We start from the raw sequence: 15,037 nt of genomic DNA on the forward strand, positions 1-15,037 counted from the left end.
CAGTTTCTTAGTAAAGTGTCATTAGAAAACTTTATTGTTTCTTAGTTCATTAAGGAGGAAAAAATTTCCCTACAGTCAGGTCAGGAGAATTCAAGAATTAGAGCCAGCATTGCTGAGGCAGTTAAAAGGAGGACCCACTCTCTTATTATCAACCCCACCCCCACCCCCTGCCAGTCCGGGAAGTCATGATTGTTCTTCAAAGCCCAATAAAAATACCATATTCCCATCCAACTCAGTGCTTTCTCTGTCTCTCCCACCATTTTGATCTACATGATAGTGGTAGTACTTGTCAGCTGGTACTCCAGCTTCCTATTCCATCTGTTCCCCTTCCTAGATTGTAAGTTCCATTCACCTCTAGTACCTACTGTAATACTTGGCACAAACTTATCACTGAATTGAATTGTACTGAGGAACGGAAGGAACCAGGAGCTGTGTGGACACGCTCCCTCCTCTCCTTGCTAGATCTCTACAGGAGTTCCTATGGATGTTAAAAGTACGCCTTTCTCATTATTTCAATCTCTGTTTCATGGCTCCCAGCACACAGGAGTCAGAGGTCCAGCTGCTCCAGGATGCCAAACGTTTCACCAAGCAAATACAACAGCAGCAATTTCACCTGCAGCAAGCTGATAATTTTCCTGAGGCATTCACCACTGAGGTCTCTAAAATGAGAGAACAACTTCTCAAGTATCAAAATGAATATAATGCAGTGAAGGAAAGAGAGTTCCATAATCAGTACAGATTAAATAGGTAAGTGCACAATTCTCTCAAGCACACTGAAGATACGCTTGAGGAAAGCTCTTTCCACATAAATAAAATGATAAAAATTAAACTAAATTAGGAAGGAACTTTAGGCACACTGAGTGTAAGATGGCAATGTTAAGATGACTACAAGCCTAGCTCTTTCCTTGATTGCCTAGAACGGGCCATCCCTGAACAAGAAGGTAACACAACTTATAGAAAAAGGCTCAAGTGACAGGGAGACGTGTTCATGGAGGAGATCTCTACTGTGTTTTCTTGTGTCCGGAAAGTCATAAGCTTTGGAAGTTGCAGCCAAAGAGCACACTACATGGAACAAAGACCTGGCACACACTCTCGCCCTCTCTGGCCCTGATGGTAGCCCAGTATCATTTCGGCAGGACCAGACCACACAGCTGCACAGCAGACGCCCCACATGTACTTTGCAGACAAACCTGTGTGAGCTGAGGGTCACATCTAGCTCACTATATTTTACTAATACACGAACACAGACCACTTGTTCAACCTTGTTCTCCTGAACTATCCCTCAGGATCAAGAAAGACAGTAATATCCTTTTGGAAGACACATTTACCTATCCAGATCTAGAGTATGTCATTCAGTGAACTAACGTAGAAAGGTACTGCTAGAAAGGCAAATAGTATTTCCAAAATCTCTAATGTTCTTCCTGTGGAGGGAGTAGCAAGTCAGTGGAAGAGTTTGTTCAGCAAATCACACTATTTAGATTGAATTTCAAAATGAGTACAGTCCACGCTTTGTGCTGTGGTATGCTGGATGCTGTGCCTGGGCACTGAAGAGAAAGCCAAATAATCGCTCCTAGGATTTGTTACCTTTTAAGGTGGCAGAACTTTCCTCTGGCTAATTTTAAGAATCTCAGTAGATCTCCGACAGAGCGAATATAATTCATTGCTACCGAGAGTTAAGCAAATTATTTAAGTGACTTTCTGAGGACTCTGTAAGCCCTGGGTTTTGAAATCTTCTCTTTGGGTCCTATCTTTTCAACTGGGGGGCTGAAGAAGGCTAGTTTCATCAGGAGAATTACATTCAGGGCAAAAAAAAAAATCTGAGTTCTCTTTTGTCTTTCAATCTAAACTTGTTTCAGACTCACACTGAGATCTATAAAAAGAAAGGCTAGCTATTTCTGTGCTCTGTAAGCACTCTTTCAGTTGAGAAAATAATGAAATTAAAACAATTGGTGGTTGTTCATTAGTATTGAAGATAAGAATGCTTGACATTTCCATGAAAGGGTAAAGGGAACATAAGTCAGTTGATATTTAAATTGTTTAAAATTTCCAAGTATTCCTGCCAAGGAAAAAACCCAGCAACAACCAGAACTCTTGCCTTTTAGGTATAGACAGGCAAATTGTTCACTGAGTTGCCTGGGATAGGGAGGGAACTGTGCATAGTGACCTACAGTGAACAAGAATATTCAGGACTCACATTTGCAGAAATGTTTAGCGTGTATTGTTTTCGGATTTGCAACGCATAATACTTTGAGCTCGAGCAGACTTCCTCACGTCTCAAGTATTAACAAACTTATTTTCATAAAAATAATGGTGATTCCCAAAGGAATACCAGGAAAGAATTATATAGGCTGCGTATTTCCTTGGCTTTAACATATTTCATATCACACTGTATAGAAACAAATTCACTCAACACTCTCTCCCCAGGAAAAAAGTAGATATTTTCATCCCCACCTAAAAATAAAGAAACTAAGCCAGTGAGAGAAAACCATTCATTCAAATACACAGATGATATTTTTCAGATCAGTACAACAAACTCATTTTATTCAGGGTCTAAATAATAGAAGCTCTAGTAAGTAACACCCCTCCACCCCAATATCTTTAGGAACTTCTGAATCACTGGCAGCTATGAAGAATAATTTATTGTTCAAATGCTCTAGAGAATAAAATTTTACTCTATAATTTGGTTGACTTTTCTTATGCTGTCACATAATATAAACTCTATTTAATAAATGCTAATGGTAAGTTACAATTAAATCTATTACCATAGTTTCAGTTATGAGATTAATACTCATTGACCTCTTGAATATGCAGTTTAGGAAAGAATTTGCAACCCCTGGAGCACCTGGGTGGCTCGGTCGGTTGAGCATCCGACTTCAGTTCAGGTCATGATCTCACAATTCGTGGGTTTGAGCCCCATGTCGGGCTCTGTGCTGACAGGATGGAGCCTGGAGCCTGCTTCTGATTCTGTGTCTCCCTCTCTCTCTGCCCCTCCCCCACTTGTGTTCTCTCAAAAATAAATAAATATTTTTTTAAAAAAAGGATATGTAACCTTAAGTAAGCTCAATTAATATTATAAATAATGAGGTTTTTAAATACTATTGAGAACTCAAAAATTTTTTTAAATATATATTTATTTATTTTGAGAGAGAGAGAGAGTGTACACATGTAGGGGAGGGGCAGAGAGACTGGGATTGAGAATCCCAAACAGGCTCCAGGCTGCCTGCAATGCAATGCTGAGCCAGGCTCAGGGTTCAATCCCACCAACTGTGAGATCATGAACGTGAAAGTCAGACTGATGCTTAACTGACTGAGCCACCCAGGCACCCTGAGAACTTATGTTGAAACAAAGTAGAAGTCATTATCTTTCTAAAAACAGCCTCTGAAAAGATTTTCCAATATCCTTTTCAACCATTTCCTTGCCTTCACTTTGTTACCTTTTGGGGCTTCCCTGCTTTCTAATAACTCCTCAGATTTGGACAGCAAGTAAATTGTGTCTCTGATACTAAATCTGATGCATTCTGACAAGTCTTGGCCAGGTGGGGAAACAAGGCCATGGCAAGTTATTGCTATCTGTCACAGGTAGGGACATGGAGAGTGGGAGCACTCATGCTGTTCACATGCAGGGCTATCCCAACGTGACCCTGGCCTTAGTGACTGCTCATTATTCCAAGCTGGTCCCTGCCATCCCTGTGGTGTAATCCGGGCTTGGTAGCCATTTGCCATTCTTAGTCCAGTAGTAACAGCAAAGTTGGAACCAAGAAACAAACAGATGCAGCAAGAAAGGAACAGAGGGATTATTTTAGCAAAGCATCTGGAATTCTGGAATGTTAGCTACGACACAGGGGCACACAGGTCATTAGGATTAGTAGTAAGGAAAAATTCACTGCTGGAATAGATTTCACTTCCTAAACACTTTTTAAATCTTTCCTGCTCTCCTTGTGGCAACCAAGAGCAGAATGAGCTTAGAACAGGTTTTGCAGGGTGTGGTCTTCATATCTAAAAGAGAAGGACCTGAGAAACTTGATTGAAAGGCAGATCCAACCTTAAAACTAATGGTTCCAAGCCTTCTCACCCAAGGCAGCATTTGCAGTTTTTACAAGATCCCAGCATACTTCTGAGAAATGTCAGAGTTTTAAGAACTGTTGGCTCCGAAAGCAGTTCTCAGCCCTGACTACAAGGTTAGAATCCACCCGAGTCTTCTGTCAGTGATCACCAGTCTGTGCTTAAACACCTTCTGACGGGAGCACACAGCCTCCCACAGCAGCCCGTTCCAGCTTTGGACAGCCTGATTTTTAGATGTTTATGGTTTGTATTGGTTCAAAAATCTACCTCTTGCAACTTCCACTAATTCAGACTGGTTCTACTACTGATAGTGAAAAATATCTCTTGCACATGGCCACACACAGGGTTTCCTGCATTGTCTCTTCACTCCCAAGTCCTTAAAATTAAAAACCTTTGAGGACATGGTTTCAGTTAGGACTCTCTTGCTGCAGAAAAAAATAAATCCTGAGTAGCTTTGACACTGAAGCACCCCTTAGTCAGGAAAGCTGAAAATGTCAGACAGATTTAAAGTTTGATGTCAATTTAAAAGGTTAGAAGTTGATATATATCAAGAGGCACAAAAGTATTTTTTCTTTATCTCAGTAATGCCATGCAAAAAGGAGAATCCAGAGGAGGGGGAAAAAAGACATTAATGCACAAGAATATGTATTAAATGATTACTTTTAAGAGTAAAAAACTGAAAGCAATCTAAATTCTAAAAATAGTGGAATATTTAAATAATAATGTGTTCCACAGGCAGGCAGCTTGATACTGAAAAGCACCGTGGAGTCAGAGCTCAATTTCTAGGTTTGAATGTCAGTTTAGTTTTGATTGTGTGACTTTGGAAAAGGCGCTTAACTCCTCAGTTTTCTTCATTTGTACAATGAAGATAATACCTATGTAGTAAGTTCTGAAGTTTAGAAATGCATGTAAATTACCTGATATAAGTTCAGTAAAAGATGGACAATGTTTGGGATTGTTTTATTATGCTACACTCACCCACTAGGAAACCTTGAAACTAACTATTAAATTACTAATTACAAAGACTGTTTTGCAGTTGGGAAGCTACTTTAATTACATGTTAGGTAAAAATGGATTCAATCATATATACACATTTTATATAATTTAATTAAAAGATACAAAGAAAATGAAAATGATCAACTGTGATGGGATGGGATTATGAATGATAGACTTCTTTATAAATAGAAAAATATGCATCTCTTAAAGGGAAAGTCAATTTTTCTTAATAAAAAACACATGATAGAGACGTAATTAGTTTAAAATGTCCTAAAGAATTAGCCATCTTATGTTTCTTTAAAAAATATATTATTTTATATTTACTTAAAGGAAAGACTGTGAGTTTTATCTTGTGGGAGAGCTTCAAGTCACCATTTTCCAACTCAGGGACGCTAAGGTGGCCTTTACAATCAAAATATGACAGCACACTACCACCCCCTAGTGGCAGCCTGCATGAGGTGTAGGATCAATAGGTTGGAAGTTAAATATTGTCAATGTGTATGCAAGCTCTAACAGCAAAGGCCTAAGTATTCAAAACTCTGAAAGTTCAACTTCAACTTGTGTCCCAGCTAACCTACATTAAATTCCATGTGGTACGTACTTATTATACTAACCTTAATTTACATTATTGCAAATAAAAATTCATAAAAATAAAAGCTGGTGTGCATGTTTTGCTCCAACTTCCCAGATCTACTGGCTCATGAGATCTGCTTATTTGATGGAGCTTGTGGAAGTTTTTGCAGTAATCCAGGCAGGCATTGGTTCATTGCAAGTAGTATAAAAAAAAAAAAAAAGAAAAGAAAAGACCCAGAGCCTGCCTGGAAGGAGTCAGAGTCTAGTGGGGAAGGGCCTGCTACCAAGTAGCTATAATGCGATAAGATAACTGTTCTAATGGGTTGGTATACGCAGTGAGTGTTGTGGGAGGACTGGGGAGGAAGCACCTAACCGGGAGTCACTGAAGCCATCGCAAAGAACAGACACCAGGTTCCCTGGCAAACAAACACAGGAAGTGCGTTCTAAGAGAAAATAGAAAGTTATTACTGCAGAAATAGCTTACTCTTTTGTACTTTGTCAAATTTGTTTTTTTTTTTTTAACAGCTTAACAGAAGAAAAAAACCTCATAATAAAAGAATTTGAGAAGATACCTAAGCCAGGAGTAAGTCTTAGATGGTCTACAGTTTGTTAATACAACTGGATTCAAATATCCCTTTTGATAAATATTAATGTTTATCACAACAACCATACCCTGAGACATTTGAAAGATCCAAAAGTCTTAACTATAGACAATGCTGAAAGGAATAACTTCTGGAATAAACATAGTGATGCCTATTACAGGCTTAGCTATTTGGCATCTAATATAGGCTGTGTTTAGTTGGACAATATCTGCTTTGTTTTTAGAAAAAAAAGGGGGGGGGTGTCTGTGGTTAGCACTTAAAAACATTATTTTTGCATAGTTATTACCCTCAGAGCTTCTTGAACATCTCAAGCTTACTATAAGACATTTTTATAAAGGAGATGTACCACTTATCCATTCCTGCATAACAAACTGCCCCAAAACTTAGTGGCCTAAAACAGCCAACATTTCTTATTTTACACAGAGGTTTCCTGGTCTGAGCTGGTTCAGCTGGGGCTGGGTGGTCCAAGATGGCTTCATTCATCTGTCAGCCAGTTGGCAGGCTAGCTGGTCTAAGATCACATGTCACCAGTCGTCACATAGTAGTGGAAGGGTTTCTGGCCTCAAAAAAAACAGCCTCAAGTGATGGCAGACCCCCAAAGCATAAGACCTTTCAAGCCTCTGCTTTTGTAATCTGTCATTGGTCAAAGCAAGTCACATGGCTAAGTCTAGAATCAAGGGATAGAGAAACGGGCTCTACTTTTTTTTTTTTAATGTTTACTTATTTTTGAGAGAAAGACAGTAAGAGCCAGAGACAGAGAGAGAAAGGAAGAATCCTAAACAGGCTCCGGGCGCTGAGCTGTCAGCATACAGCCTGATGCAGGGCTCCAACTCACTAACCATGAGATCATGACCTGAGCTGAAGTTGGATGCTTATATGACTGAGCCACCCAGGCTCCTCTGAGCTCTACTTCTTAATGAGAAGAATGACAAATATCTATAGGAACAGGAGGAATTGGGAATCCATTTTTGTGAGATCACATTTTTTGTGATCTATCACACAAAGTAAAGAGAAATGTCACTACATTCTGCACTGTTACCCCCTTCTGAATGGTTATATTTCAGAAGCATGCTGTTGGTGTTTTCATTCCAAGGCAAAAAAACCTGTTTGTCATAGAGTAAAATACTACTTTTTTATATGTGTGTGTATGTGTATGAGTATAGATATGTACATATACATATATAGCATATAAAATATACATTATTATATAAGTACCTACCTACCATTTACCACACAGATTTTATGGGAAAAAGAATTTTGGATTTTAGTTCCAGACCATAGGATCACCAATTTTACCCGCTCTCATCAGCATTGGAGGGTGGAGATATGTAGAAAACCCAGAGCAGGCTAAATGGATCCATTCGCTCAGTCATTAATAATGTGTAGATTTTCTGAGTACAAGGCTTCTCTCCCATAAGTCAAACACTCCCCAAATAATCAGGCAAGGGAACAAAGATGTGTTGAGTCTGGAGTGGAGGGCCTTTGGGGAGAATATGAATGGGTTACAAAGAGGGGGATTAAGGAGCACAAAGGGTTGGGTTTTCCAAATATGAACTCCTCAGTCTTTAATTCTCATGTGGGATTCAGGTGAACCAGAAGCCCAATAGTCAAAGATGGTTTGCATCTGATGTCAAATCACAAAGCTACTAGAAAATGGGCTGGAAATTTTCACTCATGCTTTTTTGGTATGAAATAAAAATTAACTCAGAAAAAGGACACATTGAAAATATAGGACAGAGGGGCACCAGACTAGCTCAGCTGGGAAGAGCATGTGACTCTTTTTATCTGGGGGTTGTGAGTTTGAGTCCCATGTTGGGTGTAGAGATTAAAATAAAATCTTAAAAAAAATAAATAAAATAAAATACAGGATAGAAAGGAGCCACTAGTAAAAAAAAAAAAAGAGTTTGATGTAAAGTGTTTAATACATGAAGTACAACTGTCATGCCTTGATTGAAGATGTCAGAAGTCATTTTTGTATTTAACTTTAGAAGAAGTCATTTGTGAAACTCAAAACAAATATAATCAAAATGGTGAGTAAAATTATTTTTAATTTGATTTTTAGGTAGACAGATACTTGCTCAGGCTCTATATAACCTGATAATTTTCCTGACTTTTAAGGAAATGGAGAAGAAGATGAGAATATTGAGAGAAAGCACTGAAGAATTACGTAAGGAAACAATGCAGAAGAAATTAGAAATCAAAAATTTACGGGAAGATTTGGCATCTAAGCAAAAGCAATTACTGAAGGAGCAGAAGGAACTAGAAGAACTGTTGGAATATCAGGTCAACCTAAAGGTGTGTTACTTACATAAATATTTAAACATTGTTCCTCTGTGGACATAAAAATGCATGGTTATCAAGATTAACTACACAGGTTTGACAAAGAGGGGTAGCATCACACAAACTGAAATATTCAGCATTGTGACTGATCTAATCAAACTAAACCTGGGCCCTGGGAATTCACAAAAAATTTTAAGAGTGTTTGACAGGATCTCTCCAACTTGGAGCCCTGGCCCAGGGAAAAGACCTCACTAAGAATTTTCTTCTACATTAGAATTGGATGTCACAAACACAGTGACTTCTTTGAAGAGCAACCAAATGTCCTAACCTCTTGCATATATTTGTATAACTTTACCCTTATCTGTGTGATTTCACTTTACTTTCTCTTCCCCATGAAAGTGACTAAGACTTTGTTTATGCATTTATGTTTTAGGAAATAATTAAAATTCATTTTATTTTGAAAAATATATAACTCTCAAAACAATTTAAATAACCTAGAATTATTTTACCTTTTTAACAGTTTATTTATTTTTGAGAGAGAGAGCATGCGTGAGTGGGGGAGGGGCAGAAAGAGAGGGAAGGAGAGAGAATCCCAAGCAGGCTTGGCGCTGTCAGTGCAAAGCCCAATGTGGGGCTTGATCCCATGAATGGTGAGATCATGACCTGAGTCAAAATCAAGAGTGAGACACTTAACCTACTGAGACACCCAGACACCCCTAGAGTTGGTTTAGAAACAACATCTGAGACTCATTGGCTTTAATGACAATTATGATTCACTTTGACCACTTTTTCCTCGAGGGTCTTAGAGCAGTCAAACACGACGTGCCCAGCTGCTACCTGGAACATAGTACCTCAGCAGAGACAGATTTACGAGGAGCCTAACAAAGCTAAAGCTTCAGGCCCCTCACTTGCATGAACCTCTTCCAAGGCCCTGTACCTATTTAGCATTTATAATTCTTTACTCTTTATCTTAGAGAGGCCCCCTGACAAATCATAAGAGTCTTAGCCTTACAAAATTTGGACCTGCCCCTGGACTGAGCGAGATCCCGGGATAAATTCACTTCACTGCCATGATGTGTTCAACCTCCATGCATGTATTACCCCAGGCACCAAAGTCCAGTGTGATCCTTGGGCAGGAAGGGCTGTTTCATAATGCCTGCCCTGTACATAAGTGGCTTGAGGCTAAAATAGAACCTTCTGTGAATCCACAGGGCATAGTGAAAAGTGGTACTAGTCAAAATTAGCTTTTGATCTCGGCCTTACCACTTCCTAGCTGCGTGACTTTGGGGAAATTATTTAAGCTTTCTTAGCACAAGTCTTAGGGTTCCCTAGAAGCAGAGTTTCTAGTATTCAGACAAATACTCATTGAGGGAGGTCTCTAAGGGGAATCTGATAGGAATGTCAGGAAAGTTGGGGGAAGAAACTAGGCCAAAATGTGTTTTCAGGAAAATACTGGTCTCAACCTGATCCTGTGGGAATCTCTAGACCATGAATTCCACCCAGAGGCAGGGGGGATGGGCCGTGGTATCACCACATCAATTAGTCATTGGTCACAGAGAGCTGCCCCCTTCCCTGCATTCCCTATCCCTTGAGAAGACAGGTCTGCTGAGCCAGTGGCGATCCTATGGAGAGGAAAACAGGCATGAGCCAACCCCCGCAAACCCGGAAAGATGGGTGGACATCCATAGAGGGAACAGACAGTATTCGTTACACTCAGCTACCTCCTCTTTAAACTGGTTACAAACCATGTCTTGTAAGGTCACTGTGAGTATTAAATGAAATAATTAAAGCACCCTAGACAGTAGGGGGAAGATAAGAATTCTACACATTGTACTTCTTTTCTATTTAACTCTGGTCTAAAATTACATAATGTAACATTCCTTTTCTTTACTAGGATGAAGTGGTCCACCATCAAGCTGTTCCTGTACAAATTGGAAAAGAGATAGAAAAAACAACACGCAAAAAAGTGTATGACTTAATATTATGTTTTAAGCCCTGCCAGCCCTAAGTTAGTGTATGCTCACTAAAACGAGAATATTAGCCATTGAACACATCAAATTACTATTACAACCTTTGAAATATCTGCATTTAGCCTTGCCTCAGTTGTGTGTATCAAGTTCATTAAAAGAAAGTAAGGCAGCATATTACTAACATTCATAACATTTATTTATGTCTCTTTCCAATTTATAAATTGAATCTGTATGGAGTGTCCCTACAGATGTTAACAGAGCTGTGCAAAAGATAAATTATTGGAATTTTAATGTGTAGAATTTTATGGTGTGTCAGCCAGCCAGAAGCCTAAAGCCCAGATGACAGTAACTCTACTTTGTCATCTAATCACCTGGGGAACACCCCCAAACATTCAGAGCAATTTTGGAGGCAGAAATCATGGAGGAAGTTCTTAAGGTTTAGAGGAGCTCAAAAAAATAAAGATAAATGAAGAAACAAAAATTCTGGAGAAACCATTTGATTGCTCTGGTAAGGAGAAAGAAGAAAGCAGGCATTAGTAACAGTTCTGAAAGCCACCTTGTCACGACCACCAAAGTTGAGAGATTCAGGTCAGTTCAAGAAGGCTGGTCAGGGAGAGGGTAGATCCCAGAAGGTGGTGCAGTGGGGAGCCAAGGAGGAAGTGAGGAGGCTGGACAAATCACTGCCCTCACTGGCACTCAGTGGAGACACCCCTAAGTCCCGCTCATCTGTGATCTTCATCCCACTTCTGAGTTCACCACTAGCTCTTCTATCGCCTCTTCAGGTAGTAAAAATAGGCAGAGACAGCATGAGCTCGAAATAAGGCAAACGTGTGTGTGTGTGTGTGTGTGTGTGTGTGTGTGTGTGTGTGTATACACATATGCATGTATGTATGTAACTGTATCTGTATGTATGTTTCCAAAGAGAAATGGAAAAGAAAAAGATTGTCTTAGAATATGAACTCGAAGAGCTAAATGACTTCCTAAAGAAAGTTGAAACCAAAATTAATTCCATAATGGAAGAGAAGGAGGATGTAATAAAGGAAGTTGAAGGCAAACGAGCCTTACTTGAAATAAAAGAACGAGAATATAACCAATTGGTCAAGCTGTTGGAATTGACCAGAGAGAATGAAGCAACTTCACTGACTGAAAGGTTACATTTATGTGTGTCTGTCATCTAAACTTGTCTTCAGTTTCTACTTAAGGATTCAAAACATAATCTCAAACACATTTATGTTGATTCAATAAATAGTTTATAGAATTTTGAATAGATTTTTACCTTAATTAAAAAATAAAGTATTTCCCAGTATTTTCCCCATTGTTTACTCATCATTTTCCTCAATTTCTTGTGACCAAATCTCAAGGACACAATGTTTATATTATTGTAAGTTTTTGAAATGTGCCTCTGAAAAGTATATCACTGGAGTATGCTATAGTTGTGGGATCTTTCCTACATATGAATGGTATTCCTCAGGTAATCATGACTTTTTCCTAATGGGAATAATTTTGTGGTCCACGCAATTCCTTGGGAAGGTGTTAATTCCTATTTGTAAATAAAATTTTAGGGAAACTGGGAACCTCTGTCTCTGCTGAGCTGCTATTTTTAAAAATATTTTTATGTTTATTTATTTTTGAGAGAGAATGAGCGGGGCAGGGGCAGAGAGAGAGGGAGACAGAATCCGAAGCAGGCTCCAGTCTCTGAGCTGTCGGCACAGAGCCCAAAGCTGTCGGGGCTCGAACTCCCGAACCATGAGATCATGACCTGAGTTGAAGTCAGACGCTTAGTGGGATGCCACCCGGGTTCCCTCCATTTGGGTTTTTTCTAATTAGCCTGGGACTCTAAATGATACCAACTTACAAATAAAGTGGCTTTTAGCATGATTTAACATTGGTTTCTCATACGAGGATAGTTCTGTATGAATATGCTGAGCATGCTGTCTTGAGAAGCATGAAGGGCAGTTGATGACAAATCACTTTCATTTTCTCTCTTTTCCTGGAACAGAGGAATCTTGGATCTCAATTTACGAAACTGTCTCATTGACAAGCAGAACTACCATGATGAACTTTCTCGTAAGCAAAGAGAAAAAGAACGAGATTTTCGAAATTTAAGAAAGATGGAGCTACTCTTGAAAGTGTCCTGCGATGCACTCACTCAAACTCAAGCGCTACATCAAAGGCTTCTATTAGAGGTGGGTGCTGTGCACCACTTTTTGATTTTTCAAGATCCGTGCCATCTTTTTGAAGTAAAGATATCTTAAAAAGTTGTTTTTGCTACCAGTAAAGAAATGGAAAACAGAGAATGCTAATTTTAAACTGCATCAGATCTATCATAGAGGCTCTGTCTTAACATTTTTCGATCTCTTTTTGCTAACCCAAGGTTAGAGACGTGTCTTACTTGAATCAGGCATCAGCTTGGCCAGGGGAAGCAGTGAGGCCATCCAGGTCTGGAAGAGCTCAAGGCTTCACTACAGAGTAGGACCAAGTGGACCACTGTCTTTACCAGTTGAAAGAGTCAGATCCAGCGTGGTGTCACTGCAGACTGCAATAGTCAGGGACTAGATCAAAGTTTGTCAGTCAGCCTGCACCTCCAACTAGCCGTACTCCAGTCAGAGGATGCTCAGGATAGCTGGTATCTTCTATCTCTGTGCTCCCAAGTGAGGGTTTTTGGTCTTGTTGCCTCTGCACTCTCCTCCATCAGCAGCCTCTACTAATTGAACAAGCACTTCTGAAAGGCAGTAGGTCCTTGAGCAGGATGCATCCTTTGGTGGAAAAGAGAGCAGTCTCTGAGGTGAAGCAGCCGGGTGTATAAAAACCATACCCATTCTTTTCAGTATTGTCATGCTCTGTGACCATAAGGAGGTTCATGACCTCAGAAATTTAAACAGGAGTTTCCAACTCTGCTAGACACTACTGATCCTAAGCTATACTTAATTCTCCTCTCCTTCTGGGCATGTGGGAAGTGTATACTTCCCTGCAGTCGAACAGAGTCACATGACTAGTTCTGGCCAATAGATTGTGGATGGAAGGGACACATGTCACTTCCAGCCCGGAATATCTGATTGCCCGTGTGAGACCCTCTAGCTTTTTTCCTCTCCTACAGCAGTTGTGGAAGTACATGATGATACATAGGTGCTGTAAAATGGAAGCAGTCCAAAGGCTCAGCCAATAGTGGTCTTGGACTCAGGTGCCTAGGTGGCTCAGTCAGTTAAGCGTCCGACTTCAGCTCAGGTCATGATCTTGCAGTTCGTGGGTTTGAGCCCCACGTTGGGCTCTGTGCTGGCAGCTCGGAGCCTGGAGCCTCCTTTGGGTTCTGTGACTCTCTCTCTCTCTCTCTTTCTCTCTCTCTCTCTCTCTGCCCCTTCCCTGCTCATGCTCTGTCTCTCAAAAATAAACATTAAATTTTTTTTTTTAAATTGTGGTCTTGAACAATCATCTTGACTGTCCATAGGCTTTGTCAGAGCAAAAAATAAGACTTCATGGTTTGGAGCCATGATAGTTGGGGGTTGTTTATTTCTGTAGCATAACCTAACTTATTCTGACTGAAACGCTAATCTTTAGCAAGGTGTGGACAAAACTGGTTAGGGTTAGGAGTGTTACAAATGGCATTCACAAACCTTTTTTTTTTTTTTTCCCCTATCTCAGTGGGGCAAAATATGCTTTTTACACTTTTGCAAAACAAAGAGAACAGTTATTTATGTTTCTCATACTTTTTTTAAAAATTGTTTATTTTTTTTGTTTCTCATATACTTCTAATATTTTTATTACAGTTCTAGCTATCACTGTGAAATCTCTTTAGAAATGCTTTTTGCCTTTGATATTAGGACATTATAAGTTATACTAGCTTTTTTTGGTTAGCTTTTGCCTGTTATTTCCTTTTCCATCCATTTACTCTTACTCTTTCTGTGTCCTTACTTAGATGTGTCCTTTACATGCAGCACATACTTTTTAATATCTGGTCTGAAAATTTTTACCTTTTAGTTCTTGTATTCAGTCCAAAAACATTTCATGTAAGTATGGATCTACTTGGGCTTTTGCCCACCATATTACTATTGCTTTCTCTTTGTCCCATTTCTTTTATGTTCCATTTTCCCTCCTATATATCTTTCTTTTGGATGAATCAAAAAAAAAAAAAAATGAGCTGTTCTACTTCTACTTTCAATTGTCCTATTTCCCCCATTTTAGATATGCTTTAGTTAGTTCTGCATTCTCTTCCCACCCATTAGCCTAAAGATTACAACATTCATCCTTGATTTTAATTAGAGTCCATATAAAGTAATAATTTGCTACTTTCCAGACAGTGCTAGGTAGAAGCTTTGAAGACTTTAACTCTGTTTGCCTTTGCAACTCTTACACCTTCAAACATATTTTTTTAATCCAACTTTTCAAGTTATTCTTGTTAGGAGCATTGGTCTGCTACAAGCTATTCCATCTTAGCCCAGGTCCTAGCACATTATGACGGCTAAGTTGGAACTTTGGGCAAACACAGACCCTGTGCTATCTCCTTATATTTAAGAGTAAGGCACAATAAAGCTAGTTGGGAGCTATTTCTGATGATAA

At 39.4% G+C, this 15,037-nt stretch overlaps 1 protein-coding gene and 1 long non-coding RNA gene across 4 annotated transcripts in view; one reads left to right on the forward strand and one right to left on the reverse strand.

Moving 5' to 3' along the window:
- CCDC146 (coiled-coil domain containing 146) overlaps positions 1 to 15,037 on the forward strand; it is a 114,819-nt gene that overhangs the window by 77,191 nt on the left and 22,591 nt on the right. For all 3 annotated transcript variants that reach the window (XM_060632285.3, XM_060632286.3, XM_060632287.3), the window contains 6 exons: positions 538 to 747; positions 6,157 to 6,214; positions 8,352 to 8,528; positions 10,408 to 10,481; positions 11,406 to 11,633; positions 12,483 to 12,669. In XM_060632285.3, coding sequence (XP_060488268.2) covers positions 538 to 747; positions 6,157 to 6,214; positions 8,352 to 8,528; positions 10,408 to 10,481; positions 11,406 to 11,633; positions 12,483 to 12,669 — 934 coding nt within the window. The remainder of the gene's footprint in view (positions 1 to 537; positions 748 to 6,156; positions 6,215 to 8,351; positions 8,529 to 10,407; positions 10,482 to 11,405; positions 11,634 to 12,482; positions 12,670 to 15,037) is intronic.
- Positions 1 to 15,037, reverse strand: part of LOC144615640 (uncharacterized) — a 52,340-nt gene that overhangs the window by 29,289 nt on the left and 8,014 nt on the right. The gene's annotated exons all lie outside the window — the stretch shown is intronic.

Source organism: Panthera onca, chromosome A2 (assembly GCF_046562875.1).
Source record: "Panthera onca isolate mPanOnc1 chromosome A2, mPanOnc1 haplotype 2, whole genome shotgun sequence".
In the NCBI taxonomy this organism is placed as follows: Eukaryota; Metazoa; Chordata; class Mammalia; order Carnivora; family Felidae; genus Panthera; species Panthera onca.